The sequence below is a fragment of the Panthera onca genome, chromosome D2, assembly GCF_046562875.1.
Source record: "Panthera onca isolate mPanOnc1 chromosome D2, mPanOnc1 haplotype 2, whole genome shotgun sequence".
Lineage (NCBI taxonomy): Eukaryota > Metazoa > Chordata > Mammalia > Carnivora > Felidae > Panthera > Panthera onca.
In genome coordinates, this window is record NC_138349.1 from 26,224,357 (window position 1) to 26,247,709 (window position 23,353).

Sequence of the window (23,353 nt, forward strand, 5' to 3'; positions counted from 1 at the left end):
CCCTTGAAACACCAGGGTTAAATCTTGCTAGAAGTGCCACTCAGTCTCTGGCGGCCCAAACAGGAAAGATTGGGGAAGATCTAGCCTGTGAGCTCCTCTGGGCTTCTGCCCCTCCCTGATGACTCATTCATTGCGCGCTCGCGCACACACACACACACACACACACACACTCACACACAAGCACATGCACGCACTCACTCACTCATTCACACATACATACACATCCTGCTAATGCCTCCATCAGCACAGATGGTGACCACAGACATGCAAACCTGGGTTCACCCCATGCTTTTCTGGTCTCAGGGCCTGGGGGGCCGTGCAGGGGCCCCTGGATGCTCCCTGGAGCCCAGCCCCCTCCGTATCAGGCAATCTCTGTTTTCCTGGGCTCTTGCCAAGAGACTCGTATGACCAGACAATCCCTGCAGCTCAGCCTACCCCCATCTACCATGCTGTGGTCAGGCCATGCAAATGTTTGAAATGGAGCATGATTCAGCAAAAGTGTTAGCAGGGATTGGGTGGGGAGGAAAGGTGGGAGATCTTAGAGATGGCCCAGTCAGTACAGTGAGCTCTCAGCTCGGGTAAGCGGGCTCAGGGACCCCACTTTGGGCTGCAAGGAAGCAGCATTTGGCACAGTAAAAAGCCACTGACTGTAATCAATACCCCTGCCTTCTTACACTATGCACTTACAGAACACCTACTGCCTAGATAGCATTGTGTCAGGGAATAGGGAAGAGAAAATACACAGATGATATGCCCTGCCCTCAAGGAGCTCACTGTCTAATAGGGGGACAGAAACGGGTACAGGAATAATTATAATCCAAAGCAAAAGACATAAGTGATATGACAGAGGCAAGCCATGTGCCACAGAGATTTAGCATGGAGAAGAATGGCTCCAAGCTGGGGGATCAGGGAAGGCTTCATTTGAATGGGTCTGGAAGGAGAGGGAGGGTTCTGACAAGTGGAGCCAGAGACGGGAGTGGGGCCGCAGGGCACCTACAGGGAGGAAACAGCAAGAACAAAGGCAAAGAACTGGGAAAGGGGCAGCATATGTTTCATTTATTCATTCAACAAACATTGATGGAATACCTAGAGTGCCAGAGAGCAGGACGCACGGAGAGGCAGGGTTCTATCTTAATGGCGCTTCCAGTCTGGAAAGGAGCTATGACACAAGCTAGGGAGCAAACAAGCAAATGGAGCAGTGTGCAGTCCAACCTGGCAAAAATGAAGGACTGGGCGGGGGGCTGAGGAGCCCGCTTCCAGTGAGCCCCACCAAGAGTTGCTCCCTGAGCCCTGCATCCAGTGACAGAATCTCTGGATCAGCGCTGGACAGTCCTCAAATGTGTCCCTGCCCTCTGAGGTCCCCAAATGCTGTGCTTTCCAGCCCAAACCTCTTTGTCGTTGTCCGTCCACCATTTGCTCACATCCCCTGAGAGGGAGATGCCTGGAGCAGTGTGTGCCACCCCACCAGGGAGTGAAGGACACGGCTGGAAGCCTCCCGCCTGCTCCTGAAGACCCTCGCCTCCCAGGACAGCAGCCGTCATGGGCGCCCAAGCTCATTCCCCAAGCCCCAGCCAACTCTTGGTGATAGCCCTCCTGACCACACCCTATACATAGGGCCTCTCTTCTGGGAGACACAGTGGCCAGCGGGGCAAGGCAGAAATGTACTAGAAGTGTGCACTGGGCCTGGACAGCTGCAGTTCTGCGCGAGAAGGGGAAGATGGCAGGAGGTTTAGGCCAGGACTTTGGCTTGACCCTGCAGGTAACTGGACATGAAAGGCAAGTGTGTACAAAAGCAAGGTCAGGAGGAAGGACATGGCAGTGATGTTTGAAGCTGCAGGAATGGGGAGGCCCAGCAAGAGAGAGGCTTAAGTGAGAAGAGGAAGGACCAAGACCTGTAGAGCTTTGGAGGAGAAAGAGGAACAATCATGGGCGAAGAGTCCAGAAGGATGCCAGGGAGGCATGAATTCCAAGACGGGGGGAGGAGAAGCAATAAATTCTGAGCTTCAGACAGACCCAGGAGTGGGAGGACTGAGGGAAAATCATTGGGTCTTGGTAACTGTTCAGGACAGAAGGCTTCTCACCCAGGGAGGTGTCCTGGTGAAGAGATGGGTGGGTTTCTGTAAGATTCCTGTAAATCCCTGGGCATGTGCCCCCCACGCCCCCAGGGTTATAAAGAACAGGTGGGAGGTTTGGGGCCTGCCTGTTTTAGGATACTGATACAGGAGGGAGGTTCAGCACCCATGTGTAGGGAAGGGCACCAGGACCCCAAAGTACAAGGAGAGTAAAGCATGTCCACACTAACATGCTGCCACTTTCCAGGGTCTCACAGAAGGTAAGGGAGTTTTCTGCTGAGAGGCCAGCTCTGCCCAGGCCTTTGAGGCCAAATGAAATGACCGCCCCTTGCCTCTGCTTGATCTGCTCTGCAGGAGAAGGGCAGAGAGGGCTGCAGGGTGGGGACAGTGTCCCTAAGGATCTAGAGAAAAGCAATGGGAGATGGTCCGAAACGGCAGATGGTAGCAGAGCGGAAGTGACGCTGGTTGTTACCATGGTAGTGAGTTTTGAATGGGCCCAGCCCCTCCTGCCCACCGCTCCCACCCAGCCAGCCACCCTTCACATAAAGGAGGAACTACTCTTTAGCCCTCCCCACTCTGCTCACAGAACCCAACCCTGGCAGCAAGCCCAGAGCCAGAGTGGCAGGACTGTCTCCTATTTGGGTCTGAATTCCTGCCTCCTCTCAAAGTTACCTGGGTCCAGGGCTCACTTCTTTCCCTTATTCATTTGTTTATGTATTTATTCATCCAGCACTTATTAACTGAGCATCTACTAAACCAGGCACACTGTGTCAAGCATTGGGAGCACAGACGTGAACAAAAGAGGTGTGGGCCTTGGACATTTATGGTCCAGTGGGAGCCCCAGATATTAAATAAACCTGCCCCTCCAAAACAAGGAACTCAAATTGTAATCAGTGCTGGGAAAGGGAAAGGGCAGTACATCCAGGAGGCTGGAAAGCCTATATCAGCAGAACTGTCTAAGCTAAAGGTTCAGGAACTTCTCTGAAGACGGACCATTAAGCTGAGGTCTTTTTTTTTTTTTTTTAAGTTTATTTATTTTGATAGAGGACAGCACGCATGTGGGAGCTAGGGAGGGGCAGAGAGAGAGAGAGAAAATCCCAAGCAGGCTCCCCACTGTCAGCACGGAGCCCAATGCAGGGCTCGAACCCACAAACCATGAGATCATGACCTGAGCCAAAGTCAAAAGAGTCGGATGCCACCCAGGCACCCCTAAGCTGCGGTCTTAAGGATAAACAGAAATTTCTCAGGTGAAGGGTAGGAGAAGCATTGGGGGAAGGCACACCGCACATGCAAAGGTTGTGAGATGAGGAGGGATTTATCCTGTCTGAGGAACTGAAAGCAGGCAAGTGAGCTGGAGAGTAGGTATTGGGAGCAGAGTGGCCCCGGGCCCAGCTCCCACATGGGCATGCAGAGCCTGTTAAGGATTTGTTTACTTCAGTCATTGAAGGGAGTTAAGAATGTGGCCATATAATCAGATGTCCACTCTTTAAAAATCACACTGTCTGCAGCCTGAGAATAGCTTGATAGGGGCCAGCGTGCACTTCAGAAGGAGGCAAGAGCTAGCGGAACCTGGACTAGGGTGGAGATGGGCAGAAATAGGTTGGAAGTATTTAGAACTCTGGGTGTTCTTGTTTGTCAGCGTCCTGCTTAAAACGCAATGCGTAGGGGCGCCCGGGTGGCTCAGTCGGTTAAGCGTCTGACTTCGGCTCAGATCATGATCTCGCGGTTCGGGAGTTCGACCCCCGTGTCAGGCTCTGTGCTGACAGCTTGGAGCCTGGACCTGCTTTGGATTCTGTGTCTCCCTCTCTCTCTGGCCCTCCCCTACTCGCGCTCTGTCTCTGTCTCTCTCTCAAAAATAAATAAACATTACAGAAAGTTTTACAAAAGGGAAGAAATCCAGCAAAAGGTGGGGAGCCAGCCAGTCACTGCTGTGAACAACTCTGGGAGCCACGTGCAGGAGACATCCCAACCCAGGCGGGAAGGAGTGGAGTGTTTATTACCAATTTCCAACAGTCATTCACTGGGACACTAACTCAGGTACCTCCAGCTGGCCTTGGGCCAGCGTCCCGGGTGTGCTATGAGCAGCCTTCAGAATGTGGAAGCGAATGCTGACAAGGCCGGGTGGGGCCCAGAGGTGCGTGTTACACCTTGTCCAGGGTCCAAGAGACAGAAAGAAAAAGAGCAGGAAGAGTGGTAAGAGGTGGGGGTTGGGGGGGTTCTATGCCAGAACTCAACCATGTGGCTCCAACCTGCCTGGAACATGGGCTGGGGATTGTGAGGAAGCACATAGACTGTCTGATGAGCGCTACTGGTTTCTGCCACAATATACAACCTTCGATACAGTTTAGCTGATGCAGAAGAGAGTGGCATTATATCCTTAGGTAAAGGCGTTATACCTCTGATAACACAGCTGACAGTCCTTGAGCTGCTTCGGCAGCCACATGTCGCTGATGGTCCCTGCCTCCTACACGGCCCTGTTCTCTGGGTACTCCCATGGCTGCTGGTTGAGGGCAATGCCCGCTTGAACACCACACGCTCGTGCTCTCCTACGCAAATTGGGCATTTCCCTAGAGGTACAGCACCCGCTCCCCACAGGCCCCCTTTGCATGCTGCTTTTCATGACAGGCTTAACTCTTCCAAGCTGGAGGGGACCCACCGGCACTGGTGGGTGCCAGGACCACTCCTGAAGGCTGGAGGCGAAGGGGCCAGTGCACATCCCACAGTGGTGGCCGTGGGTGAGTTTGCCGCCCAAGGTATCAAAAAGTTTGAGCAGGGTCATGATATCCTGCTTTCCATTTACACCCAGTCACACTCTGGGGGGCTACAGGGAAGAGGTGCAGAAGACACAAAACACTGCTGAATGCACTACCAAAGACCCCAACCGCAGCAGATAAGAGTAATGGACCCCCAGAGTCTACCTCCTGATCTCTGGAACTTGTGAGCGGGTTACCTGCAAATGGGACTTTGCAGATGTGATTGTGCTAACAATTTTGAGATGGGGAGACTATCCTGGATTAGTCAGGATTACCCATGCACTCAGTGTTCTTAGAAGAGGGAGGTGGGACGGTCAGAGGCAGAGGAGAAGTGACGACAGAAGCAGAGGCTGGAGGGACATGGGGTTGTGAGCGGGGGAATGTGGTTATCTTCTCCAAGCTGGGAAAGGCCAGGAAATGGATTCTCCCCGGGAACACAACTGCCAACCCCTTGATTTTTAGCCTGTCGTGACCCATTTCAGACTCCTGACCTCCCAGAACTGTGAGAAAATAAAACTTGTGCTGTTTTATGCCAATAAACTTGTGGTCATTTTCTACAGCGGTAATAGGAAACAAATAGAGAAAATGCGCTACTGAAGCTCAAGTACAGAGCTAATAATTATTACCATTCCAAGGTTATTATAAGGGTCATTTGCCACTCCACTCCCACCTGCAGTATCTCCCGGAATCCCCACAACTGCCTGAGCAGTAGGCTCTTTACTTGTCCCCATTCCACAGACAAGAACATTGTGGCACCCAGAGGTTAAATTACCTGCCCGAGGTTCCTGGCTGGTACATGGCAGGGTTGAGACTTGAACCCAGGCCATTGGATAGGTTGCTTCTTAACCACCCTGTAACATGGTTTCTTGACTGTTCAGCAAAAGAAACAATGAGTGAATGGGCAGGGCGTTGAAGTGGACGTGAGTGGGCAAGAGTGAGGGCAGATGGTATTCCAAGAGGGGGACAGCACAAGTCAAGGGGTGATGGCTAAGGAATTGCCCCCCCCCGCCCATGCAGCCTTGTGTCCCTGCTGTGGTCTCTGACACAGTTCTGGCCTCACCTGGTGCTCAAGATGCCACCTCTACCTTCTCCCTAGAGAGCACCTGCTCTTCCCCACCCTCTTTTCGAGGCTGAGAGATTCCTAATCTTCCTCCCACCCCACTGGATCAACTCACTGATAACATCGGCACATGACACCAGGGCAAAGTGACCTCCTTCACCCATTTTATTCCACCCCCCACCCCAAAGCTCTTTAATGATGACCTTTTCAAATGTTTGACCATTACCGCCCATGAAAGCCCTGACCCAAGGGGGAGTGATAAATTCCAAACTGATGTCTAATATTTAATATTTGCTTTCAATAACTGTAAACAAAATTCTGGTGATGATAACGAGAATAATAGGTTTCGAATCCAATCAAACTGTTTTATGTCAAGTATTTTAAATTAATGTGCAAGTTAGAACTTGCAAAGAATGGATACAGCATGGCATGGAGTAAAAAAGAGGTTCAAGCTGGTAGCCAGCTTGGGTGCCACTAAAGGGGCACATCAGCTACAAACAGGGAGCCGTGCCCACAGTAGAAAACAGAGATTCAAGGCAGCCCTTCCGGGCTCCTGGGCTCCTACACCGCACCCCCCCGCCCCAGCCTCACCCCTCTACACCTGGGGCTGTGTTTTAGGCTCTGCCGGCAGCTCAGAACCCTTGTCTACCACGCACATTGATGCTGCAGCAGATGTCTGGGGACACACACCTCCTTGGCTGTATCTCCCTCATCCTGCTCTGCACCTGTGGGTGCACCTCTGGAGGGCCCCCTAAAAGGTCCTGCAGGTGCCACCAGCCTAGATGCTCCAGCTTGAGGACTGAGGGGAACAATATCCTTCCCTACCTGTACCCTACTTGTGATACCTAGCATTTCCATCCAGACTAGTAGAACAGGAGAACCTGATACAGCCGGAGGAAAAAAGCAAAAATAATACTCCCCTGCCCTCCCCTTCACACCCAACTCCCACCTAGTCTGAATTCAACTCCTCCACCTACAAGCTGGGTAACCTTTAGCTAGTAACTTCACCTAAGCCTTAACCTTGGTCCCCGGTTCTGTAAAATAGGGACAGTGGTACCTTTCCCATAGGATTGTGGGAGCATTACACAAGGTGATGCATGTGGCCAGACACGGAGGAAGCCCCAGGCGGTGCCAGTTCTTGTCAGTCATGCAGAGACACACAGACACAGAGACCTCTCCTATGGTCACTTGCACACATGCAGATACACAGAGGCCCAAAGCCACAGGGAACTCGCACACGGGCACACACAGGGACACACAGGAGCCACTCCATCCAGGCCCTTGCTCTGCCTCAGCCCCATTTGGTTGGAGCTGGACCAGACCTGTTTTTCTGGGAGAACTGGCAGCATCAAAGGGAGCCCTTTCAGCTCTGCCCCACTTTGATATGCTGATGGAGGGGCCCTGGCCTGGCTCCCCACATACTCAGACTTCCATGCCACAGCTCCAGGCATAAAACCCCACAGCCCCACCCCTTTAATTTTTGATCTGGGGGAGTAGAGGCAGGAGGTGCAGCTGGGAAAGGATTTCTCATCCACAGTCCATAAACACACGGGCACACTCACAGCGACACAAGCGGACTGGACATAAAAGCACCTGTTTTATGCTCACAGGCATAGCGCCCTGCCAAGCAGGGAGGGGACCCAGCAACCTTGCAGATCCAAATCCTCTGACTCCAGATTCAAGGCTTTTTGCACTGTGAGAGGCTGCATTAGCCCTATCTCCACTGTCACCACCACCACTGTCACCATCATCACCATTACCATAGCCACCATCAGCACCAACAGCATCACCACCACAACCATCATCCCCACCGCCATCCCTACCATCCCCACCACCACTGTCACCACCACCATCCCCATCATCCCCGCCATCCCCACCACCATCCCCATCATCCCCACCATCCTCACCACCATCCCCATCATCCCCACCATCCCCACCACCATCCCCATCATCCTCACCGCCATCCCCACCATCCCCACCACCATCCCCATCATCCCCACCGCCATCCCCACCATCCCCACCGCCATCCCCACCATCCCCACCGCCATCCCCACCATCCCCACCGCCATCCCCACCATCCCCACCACCATCACCATCATCCCCACCACCATCCCCATCATCCCCACCATCCCCACCATCATCCCCACCATCCCCACCGCCAACCCCACCATCCCCACCATCCCCACCATCCCCACTGCCAACCCCACCATCCCCACCATCCCCACCACCATCCCCACCATCCCCACTGCCATCCCCACCATCCCCACCTCCATCACCATCATCCCCACCACCATCACCATCATCCCACCGCCATCCCCACCATCCCCACCACCATCACCTTCATCCCCACCACCGTCCCCACCATCCCCACCACCATCCCCATCAACCCCACCATCCCCACCACCAACCCCACCATCCCCACCGCCATCCCCACCATCCCCACCACCGTCCCCATCATCCCCACCATCCCCACCACCAACCCCACCATCCCCACCACCATCACCTTCATCCCCACCACCGTCCCCACCACCATCACCTTCATCCCCACCATCCCCACCACCATCCCCACCATCCCCACCACCATCCACCATCACTGCCATCACTACCTTATCATACACACCATCACTGTCCTAACCGACCAAGGAGCCCTCTCGAACCCTGATACAGCACAGAGGAAAGACCCAACGGGAAGGGCAGAAGGAGGGCGACACGCTTCCCAGGAGCCCAGGGGAAAAGGTCAAGAAGCTGAGGCCCTGCCACAGCCCTGCATTCTCCCAAACTCCAACCTTATTGGAGACGGTATCTTCCCAGCCTGCGTCTGAGCCTCCTTCCCCTCGCTCCTCCCACACCCACAGAGAACTGGTCTCCGTCAGGTGTGGCCCTCTTGGTTTCCCAGTGCCGGAGGCAGCTGTGGAGAGAGAAGCCCGGGAGGGGCAGGAAGGGAAGGAGGGGCAGAGCCCTGGCTGCACGCACAGGATTGGATGGCTTGTGCCCTCTCAGCCAGCCCCTGACTAGAAGGTTTCTCAAAGACACGGTGACCTCGGCCACTGCCCTGAGCTCTGCCCATCTCTGCCATGAGGCGGGCACCTCCTGGGCAGAGTGGGCCATGGGGGCCATCCTGAAGCAGCAGTGAGGCGGGAGGAGGCCGTCAGGCCCCTTGAGGGGGAGGCGCCATGGACAAGTTCCGGATGATTTTCCAGTTCCTGCAGTCCAACCAGGAGTCCTTCATGAACGGCATCTGCGGCATCATGGCACTGGCCAGCGCCCAGATGTACTCTGCCTTCGATTTCAACTGCCCCTGCTTGCCCGGCTACAACGCAGCCTACAGCGCGGGCATCCTGCTGGCGCCCCCGCTGGTGCTCTTCCTGCTCGGCCTGGTCATGAACAACAACGTGTCCATGCTGGCCGAAGAGTGGAAGCGGCCCCCGGGCCGCCGGGCCAAAGACCCTGCCGTGCTGCGCTACATGTTCTGCTCCATGGCCCAGCGGGCCCTCATTGCTCCCGTCGTCTGGGTGGCCGTCACACTGTTGGATGGCAAGTGCTTCCTCTGTGCCTTCTGCACTGCCGTGCCCGTGACCGTGCTGGGCAACGGCAGCCTGGCACCCGGCCTGCCCCCACCCGAGCTCGCCCGCCTGCTAGCCCGGGTGCCCTGCCCCGACATCTATGACGGCGACTGGCTGCTGGCCCGCGAGGTGGCCGTGCGTTACCTGCGCTGCATCTCCCAGGTGAGGGGGTGCCACGGCCTTGGCATGGGTCTCCCCTCACAGCCTGGGGTCCCTCTGGCAAGGCCCAATCCCTCGCTTCTTGAAACGGGGCTTTCTCAGGGTACAGTCGTGTTTCTCAATGGATTGGAGCTCCCCAGACTGGGCTGGGTCTCCCCCTCAGACGGAGCTCTTTGGGACAGGGACGTATTTTCCCAACTGAGGCCAGGACTTCTGAAGGCAGAGCCGTGTGTCTTCCCTGGATCAGCACCACCTGGGAAAAGTGATGTGGCTACCTCAGCCCAGAGGTCCGTCCTGTCTCGAGACCCCTAGAGTGGACCCAACAGCTCAGGCAGCCCCACCTTTTCCGTCCTGAGCTCCGGCTTAGAAGCCTGGTGTATTTGCATCCTTTTCTTCTTCCAGGCCGGGGCGGTGGCGAGGCAGGTGGGTGGCTGGACCATTTGGGTACATTTCCCTGACAAATGCCCCCAGCAGGTGCCCCTCTGCTCAGGGAGTGGGATCCGAGGGTCCTGGGTCCCCTGGAAGGGAGGGTTTGGGTGAGGGGATGTACTGTTGGGATGCACCCTAAAGGCAGGGGTGGAGGGCCCACTGATGGGCCAGAGCTTGGTCCTCCCCAGCCCCACTCCCTCATCCTCTGCCCCCTGGACCTCCCCGACCTAAGCCCCCAGGCCTCCCCTGCAGTCGCTGCAGCACGGGGAGGAAGCGGCAGCAGGCCCTGGCAGCAGATGGACCAGGGGCTGTCAGGGGAGGGGCAGGGGGCCGGGCCTGCCCTGCCAGGGCTAGAGAAACACTCTGCTCTGGCAAGTCCAGACCCCTGGCTCCCCCTCTCCGGCCCTCCCGTGGGGCCCGTGTCACCACCACCACATGGATGTCGCACTCCGAGTGTACGAGCTCTGCTTCCCTCCCAAACCACGCCCTCCCTTGTGGACACTTGTGCCATCGTGCCAGGCCTCAGGGCCTGGGGCAACTGTCCCTCCACCCGACCTTTAAACCACTGCATCATAAACTAAAAGGTCCCCCAGGGGACACGCTGCCTGGCCTATAGACATGTTTCATCTGGCCTTCCAAGTGAATTCAAAATTCAATTTTGGAATTGGTCAACCTCCTCTGAAAACCAGAAATTTTCCCATAAAATTCAGATTTCTGGCTTTACATAAAACGTGAAGATATCTTGGGGCGCCTGGGTGGCTCAGTCGGTTGAGCGACCGACCTCGGCTCAGGTCACGATCTCACGGTTTGTGAATTCGAGCCCCCCATTGGGCTCTGTGCTGACAGCTTGGAGCCTGGAGCCTGCTGAGGATTCTGTGTCTCCCTCTCTCTCTCTCTCTCTCTGCCCCTCCCCCACTCATGCTCTGTCTCTCTCTCTCTCTCTCTGTCAAAAATAAATAAACATTAAAAAAAATTAAAAAAAAAAAAACGCATGAAGATCTCCAGCCCCACGGGGTGCGCATTTCCTCTTGGAGCAGCACAGGGGATGCCTGCTCTCCCTCCCCCCACCCCCCCCACCCCCCCACCAAGCACGTGCTCTGCAGCTCCCCAGCCCGTGTGTGCTCTGCCACAACACCAGCTCCAATTACAGGCGCTTACCTCGCATCCTGAACCGGCCAGACACTTCTCTGTGCAGCTGGGGGCTGATCCAGAAGCCCAGGTTAGGAGAGCGTCCTGCCCCGGGCCTGACTGAACTATCAGCAGAGCGGATCTGGCACCCAAGCATCTAGGGCTCTTCAGCACAGAGTCTGAGCAACTGTCTTATTTGTCTTCGTGACCCTTGAGGGCCCAACTCAGAGCCCACACAGAGAAGCCTCGTGTAGTGCTAGCTACTGAAAGGCAGACAATGCCGGGAGCCAGAGGACAGGTACCAGACTAAGAGGACGAAGGGTCACTCTGGCCCTGGGAGGTGAAGGAGGACATAATAATAGTGGCTAATAGTTCCTGAGCGCTAAGCACGTACCAGGCTGTGTGCCGTGTATTATTACATTTAGTCCTCGCAGAAAACCTATGAGATATGTACCGTCAACAACCCCGTTTCATACGTGGGGAAACTGAGGCACAGAGAAGCCAGACACCTTGCTCCTGGTCAACTGGTAAGGACTGGAGACAGGGTCCAAAGCCAGGCAGCCTAATTCCAAGGTGTGCCTGGTTAACTCCTGTGCACTGAGTGCCAGGCCCACACGTGGGGCATTTTACTCACATGATCCCATTTCCGTGCCCATTTGACGGAAAAGGAAATGGAGGCCAAGAGGTAAGATCATTCGCCCCGTCAGTCCTCTTTTCCCTAAAGGCCCTGACATACAGAGTGCTTTGGGGGGTTTAGGCAGGCTTGGGAGGCTGGAGAGCAAGGCCAGCCGACTCCCTCCTCTCTCCCCTGCAGGCACTGGGCTGGTCCTTCGTGCTGCTGACCACACTGCTGGCATTCGTGGTGCGCTCTGTGCGGCCCTGCTTCACACAGGCCGCCTTCCTCAAAAGCAAGTACTGGTCCCACTATATCGACATCGAGCGCAAGCTCTTCGACGAGACGTGCACGGAACACGCCAAGGCCTTCGCCAAGGTCTGCATCCAGCAGTTCTTCGAGGCCATGAACCACGACCTGGAATTGGGTCACGCCCACGGGGCACTGGCCACGGCCCCCGCCGGCTCGGCTGCCCCAGCGCCCCCCGAGAGTGCTGAGGAGGAGAGGGAGAAGCTCCGTGGCATCACGGATCAAGGCGCCGTGAACAGGCTGCTCACGAGCTGGCACAAATGCAAGCCGCCCCTGAGGCTGGGCCAGGAGGAGCCGCCGGTGGGCAACGGCTGGGCGGGCGGCGGGCCCCGGCCTCCACGCAAGGAGGTGGCCGCCTACTTCAGCAGAGTGTGAGCTGTGGCCAAGCGGAGAGGCGAGAGAGGGGGTCTGAGCCCATGGCTTCTCAGACCCCCAAACCATATGGGAAGATGAAGTCTGCAGGTTCTGGGCGGTAGGCCCCCGGAGCAGACCCACATGCCTGGGCATTTACCTGCCACTGAGGCAGGAAATTTGGAGCTGGACGGGGACCTTAGTCCTCCAGCTGTGACACAGCAATATGAGTCAGAAGGGCTCAGAACTGGCTCGTGGGGGGGGGGGGGCAAACTCCCACCTGACCAGCCCCTCCCAAGCCACTTCACCCCTGCTTCGCTATCTCCTCTCAGGTTCTACAGCCATCCTTGCTCTGAATTGCTACCGTCTCTGCTCCCTTATGCGCAAGTCTCAGGGAGTTGGGGGGAGGGGGACGTCCAGTCATCTCACAAAGCAGGAATCCTGATTTGGGTCAGTATCCTGAACGAGGCTGAGAGTGGGCCGTGAGGACATGGCCCACAGCCTCACCCGATGTCACACACCTGCAGTGCTAGGTGATGACACAAGATGCCAGAAGTTCTGTCTACTTAGGGGAAGCCAGAGTGCGTGGTCACCACAGAGGCCACCCAACAACTTGAGTATATTTATTTAGTGCTGAGCACAAGTCTTCCTGCCTTAGCCATTTGAGCTGCTGTAACAAAATACCACAGACTGAGTAGCTTATAAACAACAGAAATTTACTTCTCACACTTCTGGAGGCTGGAAGTCCAACATCACGGCACCGGCACGGTCACGTTCTGATGGAGGCCATCTTCTTTGTTCAAAGCCGGCACCTTCTCAAGGGAGCTCTCTGGAGCCTCTGGTCAAGGCACTAATCCCATTCATGAGGCTCTGCCCTCATGACTTAAGCGCCTCCCAGAGGTCCCTCCCCCTAGTACCATCACCCTAGGGGGTTAAGATTGAGCACATGAATGGGGGGGGAGGCACATTCAGACCATACCACCCTCTCTTGGAGGGGTCCTTGGAGACCACCTGAACACCTCCTTCACATCCAGGTCTTGTGGAAAATCAGACCTCCCCTGAGCTCAGGCATTTAGAAAAAAAGCTGAATTTTTCCCATTTTCTCAGAAACCCTACTCCCTGGGAAGGGGTCTCTAGAGTGCTAAGAGGCTCTGCCCTGAGATGGGGAGGAGGGTGGAGGAGTGGAAGGGGAGCTGCCTGCAGTGGAAACAGCTCAGGCTCCAGAGCCAGAGAAAACTGGGTCACATGCTGACTCTACCAGTTACAAACTGTGTCCCTCGGGCCAACTGCTTCCTTTTCTGTGCCTCAGTTTCCTCATCTGTATAATGGGGCACCTACCTGATGGGGTTGTTATAATCATGAAACAGGTGAAGGGTGTAAAGCACAGAATAGGTACTCAGTATGCAGTGGCTAATGTGTTTGTAGATTTCTGAACCTGACAGCTTATCCGACCCTGGACAGAACGGGGAGGGCGACATAAGGAACTGGAGACACCTTGTCAAGGAGGGAATTGAGGGCCAGGAAGATGTAAGGCCCACTCATCTAGGAATTCATTTTGATCTTGATCCCTACAACATCGCTTTAATAATTTCCCTTCTTCCCAACTACTCTTCCCTCAGTTCCCACTTCTAAGACTCAGCCTGAGCTCCTTTCATTATTTGGGAGGAGGACACGCCCAGCACATCAGGAGGTACAAACGCCAAGGAAAGAGCAAGATTTTGGGTCAGGCAGATTGGGGTTCAAGAACTAGAGCTGTAGGACCTCACCAAATCCCTCCAAACTTCAGTGTGTCTATGTGAAAAACAGATCTTAAAAAGACCTGCTTTTCAGAATTATGCTGAGGATAAAGGAGGAGAACTTTTGAGGAAGAATCTGGAATGGTGTTTGGCACCTGGTAGGATCTGAATAATAACCACTGGTCCTTTCCGTTCATTTCTGCACAGGGACAAGCACAACTCAGGGAGGCCAGCGTGGCACTCGGCAGTCCCACCGTCACAGAACCACAAACGTTGCAGAGATGACACAGGGGGGATCTTGAGGGAGGTCTTTCCCTTAATCATAGGGCTCATCTCGCCTCTCCTTGGACAGGGCTCTCCCCTTTAGAATTCTTGACCCGTGACTTTCCAGCCTCAGCTTGCACACTCCCACAGATGGGGAGCTCATGACTGCTTTCTGGGACAGGCTGGGCAGCTCTGATGGTTACAAAGGGGTTCTTGCGGCAACTCGCCTTCTTGTGATTTCTACCCACCATCTGGTGGTCTGCGCACAGGGCCTCAGAGAATCACGGTGCCAGCCCTCCTGAGATGTGAAGCAGTGCCGGGGGAGTTAGCTGAAGTATGGACAGAAGACCCAGTGGTGGGGAGGAGGACCGACAGGTGCAGGGCGGCTCTGAGGGAGAGGAGCCAGAATAAGGTAGGGAGGCCGTGGCCTGTGCATCCTGCTAGCAGTCAGCATCAGTCTGGTGGCGCCTCTCCTCCAACCCTCCTGGGGCCTCCGTGGCAGCTCCTGTCCAGTGGGGGTCAAGCACGGACAGCGCACTCCTGACACTGGCAGGGAGGACAGGCCCAGGCAGGATCTCCCGGAGGGCCCCCCCGCCTGGCCCCTGAACTGGTCCCCCTGGTGTGCAGCTGGCTCAGGAGGGCAGGCGCGGGCCAGGCGCTGCTAAACAGGCAGCCCAACTTCCTCTCCTTTTGCACCGCCCTCACCACCCGCCCTCCCCTGCCTGGCGCCCGAGGGAGGCTGTTTTTCCACTCACTGCTACTGCCCGAGTTCCATCCTGCTGTTTCCTTCTCTTCCTGGAGTTAAAACTTCTTAGAAAACAGCGCCAGGCCGGCCCAGGCCCTGCTGGTCTCCAGCTCCCTGCTCCAGTACAGAAGAAAGCACAAGACAGCCCAAAAGCACTTCGGGTCAGGGCCGCCCTGCAGGCCCACGCCCCGCGGAGGCTGAAGCCACTGGTTGTCGCCCGCAACTGGCCCCAGGTAAGAGGAAGGGCCCTTCTCTGGGGTGTGCCAGGTGACGGGGAGGATGGGGAGGATGGGCGAGCTGCTCAAGGCCACCCGGAGGGATTGTCCTGGGAAGAAAGGCCCCTCCGAGGCTCCTCACTCTGGGCCCCGCCAGTTGTGCCCTTCCCAGCCTGTCCCACTTTCTGTCCCGACTGCTGTTGTCAGAGGTCCCACCCACGCCTAGATGTGACCCCTTCCTGGCCTGCGAGACAGGGCCGGTAGTCTCAGCCGATGGCCTTGTTTCTTCTCTGTTCACTACCCCAAGGATTCAGGTATCTTGTACCCCACTTTGGGCAGCTTCTGAACCCAGGGCCCCCATGAAGGCTCATAAGGAAACTTGAAGCCAAGAGGGGAAGAGCAAGAGGGAGAGGAGCCTGCCTTTAACCCATTCATCCCTGGCAACATTATAAACTTTTTCCCAGAGAGTGCAACCGGAGGCCCTGGGCTGAGTGGGAGGGAGTCAGGTCCCTCCTCCTGCTCCTGGCTCCCCACGTGGTCACTGCCGGGGCCCATCTGGCAACCTGGGCAGAGACCAGGAAGGGTGGCGGGTACAGAGGAGGTAGAGAAGGAAATATGGGCAGGTCTCCCCCGCTTTGTTTGCTGCCCACTCCATCCCACCACTCCCAGGCTGCTTCTGGCTGTGGGCTTTTCTTCATCCCCTAGATTGGGAGGACATAGGGCCACACCCTGGAATGTCTGCTTGTGTGGGTGGAGCCTAGGAAGGGAGTCGGGACAGAACATGGCTGGAGCCTCAGCCATTTCCTGGCAGGCTGCCAGTACCACATGGCGGAGCAGGCTGGGTATGGGCTGGTGGGGATGGTCAAGCCTTAGCCTATCAAGGCTGCCTGTCCCCGGCAGGCTGGGCAGCCCCCCGGGAGGCTGCTTAGAAAGGGAGGGGTAATGGGTGGGGAATGGAAGGTTCACCAGGGCTCTCTCATGGATGAGCACAGAGCAAGGTCAGGAGGCCAAGAAAACAGAGGACTGACTTCGCTAGACCCACCCCTGTCCACTTCCCAAGCCTCCTTACATCAGGCTCGAAAGTCCTGCCCGGGCACCTCCATACTTTAATGGCCTCGAGCAAGGCACTTACTCCTCTTTAGACCTTAGTTTCCTGATATTTGCAGGAAGGAGAAACATGCCAGCTGCCTCACCTCTGGGAGCCACCCTAAAGACTTGACAGGGTGAGGTAGGGGGTTTCTGACACAGAACAGTTATTAGGCATCACTTTTCCCCCTTTCTTTTCCCCCCAGCACCGCTAAGGAGAGAGCAAGGGCCAGAATGATTTGGCCTCTTTTCACAGATGAGGACACCGAGACCCAAAGAAAAGTCATGAAGTACGTTGAAAGCCAGGATCTCCTAAACCAGTCCAGATGCTGAGGTCTCCAAAATGAAAAGTTCTCATGAATTCTAGGAACGCTGCACCAGGCTTACCACTGACCGAGTCCCCTTCCTCCACCCCACCCCACCCCACCTCACTGAGTCAGGCCCAAGTCCTTTACCAGGACACCCACTCAGCTGTTATACCCATGGGCTACAGTCCTTGAGGACAAAACCCTCCAAGTAGTCCTAGGTCCCTTAACACATCAGAACTACTTGGAACCCCATATTCCCCAGGGCCACAAGGCCATTCTTAATCCCTCCTTCAAGGGAAGCTTGTGGGAGTAACAAGAACCTGAGTGCCTGAGGCAGACAGACCTGAGCATGAATTTCATCTCTGCCACTTACTTACATGTGACCCTGGCAAGCCCCTCCCCCTCAGGAAGCCTCCACCCTCTCTGCATACACTGGGGATATGACAACACAGTGAGATCCTGACCATGGGCAATGAGGGATGGAAAGCACCTGGCACCTAGCAGGGTCTCAGTGAGCAGTGGCTGCCACCACCCTGTCCACCAGGCCCTGGGGCTCCCCAAGTCTCCTTCCCATCTCACCAGCCTGGCCACACAAGATCCCCTCAAACCCTTTCAGTTTTCAGAGGCACACATTTATCAGTCACTTACTGTCCCACAGGGAGCGCTCAGCCAGCCACTAGAGGGGCTAAGATGGCAAGACCTCGCCCTGCCTTCAGATGCCTACCAGCCTGCACGCCTTCTTAGTCCCACCAGGAACCATCGACCCCAGGCTCCGCCTGCACCTCCCCTTGCAGTCGGTCCCCCAGCCGACTCATCACCATGGCAGCCCTGATTGCAGAGAACTTCCGCTTCCTATCGCTCTTCTTCAAGAGCAAGGACGTGATGATTTTCAATGGGCTGGTGGCACTGGGCACAGTGGGCAGCCAGGAGCTGTTCTCTGTGGTGGCTTTCCACTGCCCTTGCTCACCTGCCCGGAACTACCTATATGGGCTGACAGCCATCGGTGTGCCCGCCCTAGCACTCTTCCTCATCGGTGTCATCCTCAACAACCACACCTGGAACCTAGTTACCGAGTGCCAGTACCGGAGGACCAAGAACTGCTCAGCCGCCCCCAACTTCCTCCTCCTAAGCTCCATCCTGGGCCGTGCGGCCGTGGCCCCCGTGACCTGGTCTGTCATCTCCCTGCTGCGCGGTGAGGCCTACGTCTGTGCTCTCAGCGAGTTTGTGGACCCCTCCTCACTCACAGCTGGGGAAAAGGGATTCCCACCAGACCATGCCACGGAAATCCTGGCCAGGTTCCCTTGTGGGGAGGGCCCTGCCAACCTGTCAGGCTTCCGGGAGGAGGTCACCCGCAGGCTGAAGTACGAGTCCCAGGTAAGGCTGTGCAATGGGAAGTTGTTCCTCTTTCTTCCCTAGGCGACGGCTGGTGGGGAGGTGCTGGGATGGTCCAGCCTTAAAGGCAGAGTTGTCCTCAGGGGCTGAGGTCTCCAGGAAAGCACTAGATTGTCAGCGTCAGGTGTCTGAGCCAGGTAACCTTTGAGTTAGGACTTGGTGAAACAACTTTTAAACATTAAAGGAATGTTCTGGCTTAGACTAAGCCTCGATCCCAGTCACAGATTAAACCTCTACTTCGGGGCGCCTGGGTGGCTCAGTTGGTTAAGCGGCCGACTTCGGCTCAGGTCATGATCTCGTGGTCCGTGAGTTCGAGCCCCGTGTCGGGCTCTGTGCTGACAGCTCAGAGCCTGGAGCCTGTTTCAGATTCTGTGTCTCCCTCTCCCTGACCCTCCCCCGTTCATGCTCTGTCTCTCTCTGTCTCAAAAATAAACGTTTAAAAAAAAAAAAATAAAAAAAAAAACCAAAAAACCTCTACTTCACCCAGATTGAGCACAAACCCTTGCAAGCTTATGAAACGGTTGCTGTCAGCTAGGAGGTGACACGTTCCTATTCCGGGAAGGACCCCGGCCCAGCACGAAGTCAGCCTTCAAGTGCTGCTGTCATAGGGGAGTCCCCCGAGCCAGGAAGGGGTGTTGACTCAGGACGCAGTGGCTGCTGCCCTGATCCTAGCCTTAGCTGTGGCTCAATTCTGAAGGAGCAGAGGTCAGCCTGGGGAGAGAGAACAAGGGCAGAGACGGGGGCAGAAAACACAGCTAGGAGTATTAACTCAGAGCAGCAAGGGATGAGGGACACAAGGAGAGCACAGGATTTTCTAAACAAACAAATAAAACACAACAGAGAAAGTGAGTTCAAGGGAGTGAGGACAAAGAAGTGGAATCACAGCCATAAGGGCCGGTTTCCCTTCTAGAAGTAGGATCTGCCCTCAGGGGGGTTGTGGCTGAGGTTCGGTTCGGCCCAGCCCAGCCCAGCCGGAGCCCTCTGACCAGCTCCTCCCACTTCCTCCTGGGGCGGGTGAGGGTCTAGGCAGCTCCTTGCCCCTCCTCAACCCTGCCCCTTCTCTGGCCAGCTCTTCGGGTGGCTGCTTATCGGCATGGTGGCCATCCTGGTGTTCCTGACCAAGTGCCTCAAGCATTACTGCTCACCACTCAGTTACCGCCAGGAGGCCTACTGGGCGCAGTACCGCGCCAACGAGGACCAGCTCTTCCAGCGCACGGCCGAGGTGCACTCGCGGGTGCTGGCCGCCAACAACGTGCGCCGCTTCTTCGGCTTTGTGGCGCTCGACAAGGACGACGAGGAGCTGGTGGCCAGGTTCCCCGTGGAAGGCACCCAGCCTCGGCCACAGTGGAACGCCATCACGGGCGTCTATCTGTACCGCGAGAACCAGGGCCTCCCGCTCTACAGCCGCCTGCACAAGTGGGCCCAGGGTCTGGCGGGCAACGGCACGGCACCAGAAACCGTGGAGATGGCCCTGGTCGCCTCCTGAGGGACCGGTTCCCGCACTCTTTGCCCGTGACGGTGCCTGGACTCAAACTCAACTCCACCGCCTGCTCACAGCATCAGAAGGGGATGATTTTTTTTTTAACTTTTTGGGGAAACAGGTCAGAAGCAAGGAACACAAAGCACCCTGGGGTGTGGAGAGCTAGTGGACAACGTGGTCTGCTCCGACAGCAAGGCTCTCAGACCTGAAGAAACGCCCTGTCCTGCTGCCACCAAACACTTGGTCAACCGCTTTGGGAAAAAGGCCCTTTCCCAGAACCGAGCCTTAATTAACTATGATGTGGACAACTGCTTACCGGTGGGACTCCCAAGCTGGGAAGCCCCGGCCAGCAGAGCCAGGTGAGCATGATATCCTTGTGCAGGATCGTGCACTTACCGTATGTGTGATTGCACGCGGATACCTGGCTCAGCAGTGCTCAGCCAGGAAGCTGCCCTCCAATGTAAGCCTCTGGCTTTATTTTATATACTTAAAATTTTTGATAAAGTTGTTCCTAGTATAAACGAGTAGCTTGGTGTCTGCATTATTGGATGGGCTATGCCACAGCAGGCTGGTGGTCATGGAGACAGGCCCAAATCCCATCCCCTTGGGATTGGCGGGGGGGGGATAGAGAGACTCTGAGCAAAATTAAAATGGATGGAAGGGAGGGCAGGGGTGCAGGGAAAGCCAAATGTTCCCACATGTGGGAAGGCCCTACGGCTGATGACGTCTTGATAGTTAGATTCAGTTATCTGATTTGATCTGGGGAACAGGTGAAGCCTGGCCTGTCTCAGATGAAAGATCACCTTAAATTCCATGAGTCAAAAGACCCAACACTCACTCAGGAGGGTAGACTAGCTCCTATAACTTAGTGCTAATGACCAAAAACCAGGATAGCCCCAGCTCTGCCTCTCCCCACCACCCACACATGCCCACCCTTGTCTGATTGCCTCCACCATCTCTAAAACCTTTGATGCTCTCCTTGTCCCTGTCCTGCTTCCCAGCATTCAACCCAGTCACTTCCCATAGGAAAGCTCTCCAGTTCTCAGCACATTTAAAGCGCTGCCAAAGAAAACGTTTAATCCCCTTAAGACCAGCCAGAAAAGAACTGGCCTCTACAACTGAGTCTGTGCTGGCCTCCAAGAATTCTGGAACATACAGGATTATTACCAAAGGAGGTGGAGACCACCTTTCTGGGAAATTTACAAGGGTCCCAGGGAGGCGTGGGTGTGGTGGACCCAACATGTCCCCTTTCCCTCAGGTCTCAAGGAAAATCATCCAGCCAATCAATGCCCTCCATCCAAGGATCTCTCCCCATCGGGGCTATAGGGAGACACAGAAAAACTGTGGTCTCCCCAACTCACACAGCACAGCAATCTATGTCCTCACCGAGCCTCCTAACTACCTGGCCCCACCACCATTCCAAGTAGGACTTTTTGACCCCATTTCACAAATGAGGCACCTAACTTAGGAGAGTCTGGATAATCTGGGCCTGGTGGGCCTGGGAGGAAACCTCCCAGGTGGTTCATGTCAATACCTGTGGCTTTCCTCTCAGGTACCCGGGTTCCCCAACTGCCCTTTCTGGGGTCTGCCTTCATCCTCCTGTCCCAGCCTCACTGAGTCCACAAAAGGGCACAAGTGCTAGCTGAGCGCAGGCTGCTGGACTCAGCCTAGGGGAGGAGGCCCACTCCCTGGATCTTGCTGACCCCCTCTAGTTGGACCAAGAGCCTGCTGGGCCAGAGTGAGATCCTGACCACCAGGTCATCAGAAGTCAGCCCCTCCATTCCTGTCCCCAGCAAACTCCCAGGAAAGAGAGCGCCTCAACTTTTCTAGGGGTCCAAGAGTCTGCTGCCTACAACCACTGAGCAGCCTCAGAAAAGGGTACAAATGAAGTAAACTAGTACTTAAAATAAAACAAGCAAAAAGGCAGTCTAAGAAAGCTCAAGTTCTTTTCCATCCTGACAGGATTACCCTAAAAGGTGCCGCAGAAAAAGCAACACTTAAATAAGAGTCCTCAGACAACACAGCTTTTCCGCTGCCCACGCGCCTGAGATTCGCCAGGGCTGGCCCCCTGCCGACAGTGGCCACCTGAGGCCCGCGGGCCACTAGTCCTCCAACACGGAGCTCTTGGCTTCCACGTATTCCAGGGCCTTCGCCTTCACGGCCTGCACATCCTTCTCAGTGCCGTGTTGTTTCTCATAGTCCAGGTAGCGCTTGAAGAAGAATTTCATTCGCTTGGGAGCCAGGCTGAGATGAATGACCCGCTCAAAGATGTCCCTGTGAGGAAGAGCAAGGCAGCATTTGCCTGTTGGCCCCGGCCACTCGACTGCTGGCTAGCTGTCACCCACTCGCCCTCTGGCCCTGGACCCAGGCTGTCTGTTTTCCAGCACTCTCACATCTGTCTTTACATTCATTACCATTTTAAAGTCCTAAGGTGTCCATGCGAAGATAGACTGCCACCCTCTTTCTAGATCAAACACCCACAGGCTTGGGCAAGGCACTAGTTCTTTCTGACCTCAATCCATCCATCCCTAATCCTCTCTGCCTTGTGGAGACACAGGCGACAACAGCAAGCCCATGAACATTCTCTATCACCAGAAGCAGGTACAATGAATTACGCAGGAAACCCAAATTTCCTGACTCCCACACCAGGACCAGCCTACCACCCACCCCAGGTTCCAGATACAGAAAAAGAGGTTGCAAAGTGAATGCCACAGGACCTGGTATGTCATGTCAAAGATGTTCTTCAGAGAGTGTAAGAGAACCGGGGATCCTGGAAGCTGACTGTGGGGCTAAAACTTATCCACTTGGCCAATGTCCCCCAATCCCCACAGTTAAATCAGCCCCGATCTGTCTTCCCCTCTCACCGGACTTCCTTCTGGCTGCCATGCTTAATGGTCATGTCGATGTAAACCGACCAGACATCAGTGCGCTTTGGGTAGGTGCTCAGTGTGTTCTCAAAAATGGCTTTGGCCCGTTCCGCATCCCCTAGCTGGAACTCCAGCTGGGCAAACTTGGCAATCACATCCACATCTGCAGGGAGAGGACAGCTCAGATACACAAAGCAGACAGACCCCTCACCACAGCACAATGTGCTACATGTCAGACACCGTCTGACCCCTGACTCCCTGCTCCCAGGTTCCAAGATGACAGTTGGGACAGTGGGGCAGTTTAGGGCCAAATACACAGATGGGTACTGATCTATGACTTCCACTGGAGAGTCTCTCTGGGCCCAGTAGGGAGAGGGGGCAGGGGCAACGAAGTTAGCACTAATTGTTTTTTGTTCCTTCATCTTTGAAGTTTAGCATCTGAAATGCAACACACGGTTACGTCCATGAGCATGTAATCAATAGAAAAATAGTTATATGCCCTCCACTAGGCTTTCCCAACACCACACCCCCCTCAGAGAAAACCCCCAATCCCTACGTCCAGATATCAGAGAGCCTAATGTGATCCGGAATCAGGCTGGAAGGTGGGGACGAACACTCACGCTCTTTATTGGGCAGACACTCCAGGGCTCGCTGCATCACACGGTGACTGGCCCCAGCCTGGCCCCTCCGCAGAAGAAAGGCACCATATTTGATCCAGACAGATTTCTCCTGCCTGAATCGCTTCAGCATCCGGTTGTAGAGCTCACCAGCTTCCTGTGGGAAAGAAAAGGTAAGCTACAGAGTGTTATACAACAAAGACAGG

At 55.4% G+C, this 23,353-nt stretch overlaps 3 protein-coding genes across 5 annotated transcripts in view; 2 read left to right on the forward strand and 1 right to left on the reverse strand.

Annotated features, from left to right (window-relative positions):
- The first annotated feature begins 9,058 nt into the window (after window positions 1–9,058).
- On the forward strand, window positions 9,059–12,461 carry CALHM1 (calcium homeostasis modulator 1). Its single transcript, XM_060641047.2, has 2 exons — window positions 9,059–9,610; window positions 11,979–12,461. Exons 1-2 carry the CDS (start codon window positions 9,059–9,061, stop codon window positions 12,459–12,461), a joined length of 1,035 nt encoding a protein of 344 aa, XP_060497030.1.
- A 775-nt stretch (window positions 12,462–13,236) lies between these two features.
- CALHM2 (calcium homeostasis modulator family member 2) lies at window positions 13,237–20,190 on the forward strand. 2 transcript variants are annotated; one of them, XM_060641605.3, is made up of 4 exons: window positions 13,237–15,415; window positions 16,690–16,773; window positions 17,450–18,165; window positions 19,253–20,190. In XM_060641605.3, the coding sequence occupies exons 3-4, from the start codon at window positions 17,611–17,613 to the stop codon at window positions 19,667–19,669; spliced, it is 972 nt and encodes a 323-aa protein (XP_060497588.1). In that variant the 5' UTR covers window positions 13,237–15,415; window positions 16,690–16,773; window positions 17,450–17,610; the 3' UTR covers window positions 19,670–20,190. The 2 variants fall into 2 exon arrangements, with proteins under 2 accessions (XP_060497588.1, XP_060497589.1); XM_060641606.3 differs by lacking the exon at window positions 16,690–16,773.
- A 1,395-nt stretch (window positions 20,191–21,585) lies between these two features.
- Window positions 21,586–23,353, reverse strand: part of PDCD11 (programmed cell death 11) — a 43,281-nt gene continuing 41,513 nt past the window's right edge. For both annotated transcript variants that reach the window (XM_060641601.3, XM_060641600.3), the window contains exons 34-36: window positions 23,151–23,304; window positions 22,528–22,693; window positions 21,586–21,937 (exon numbers count right to left, since the gene is read on the reverse strand). In XM_060641601.3, coding sequence (XP_060497584.3) covers window positions 21,766–21,937; window positions 22,528–22,693; window positions 23,151–23,304 — 492 coding nt within the window. In that variant the 3' untranslated portion in view covers window positions 21,586–21,765. The remainder of the gene's footprint in view (window positions 21,938–22,527; window positions 22,694–23,150; window positions 23,305–23,353) is intronic.

What these genes read in the sequence shown, in the direction of transcription:
- CALHM1 (XM_060641047.2), top strand. Translation starts at nt 9,059, where the DNA reads ATGGACAAGTTCCGGATGATTTTCCAGTTCCTGCAGTCCAACCAGGAG. An exon ending in ACCTGCGCTGCATCTCCCAG is followed by an intron (nt 9,611 to 11,978) that starts GTGAGGGGGTGC and finishes TCTCCCCTGCAG; the next exon opens with GCACTGGGCTGGTCCTTCGT.
- CALHM2 (XM_060641605.3), top strand. Translation starts at nt 17,611, where the DNA reads ATGGCAGCCCTGATTGCAGAGAACTTCCGCTTCCTATCGCTCTTCTTC. An exon ending in GGCTGAAGTACGAGTCCCAG is followed by an intron (nt 18,166 to 19,252) that starts GTAAGGCTGTGC and finishes TTCTCTGGCCAG; the next exon opens with CTCTTCGGGTGGCTGCTTAT.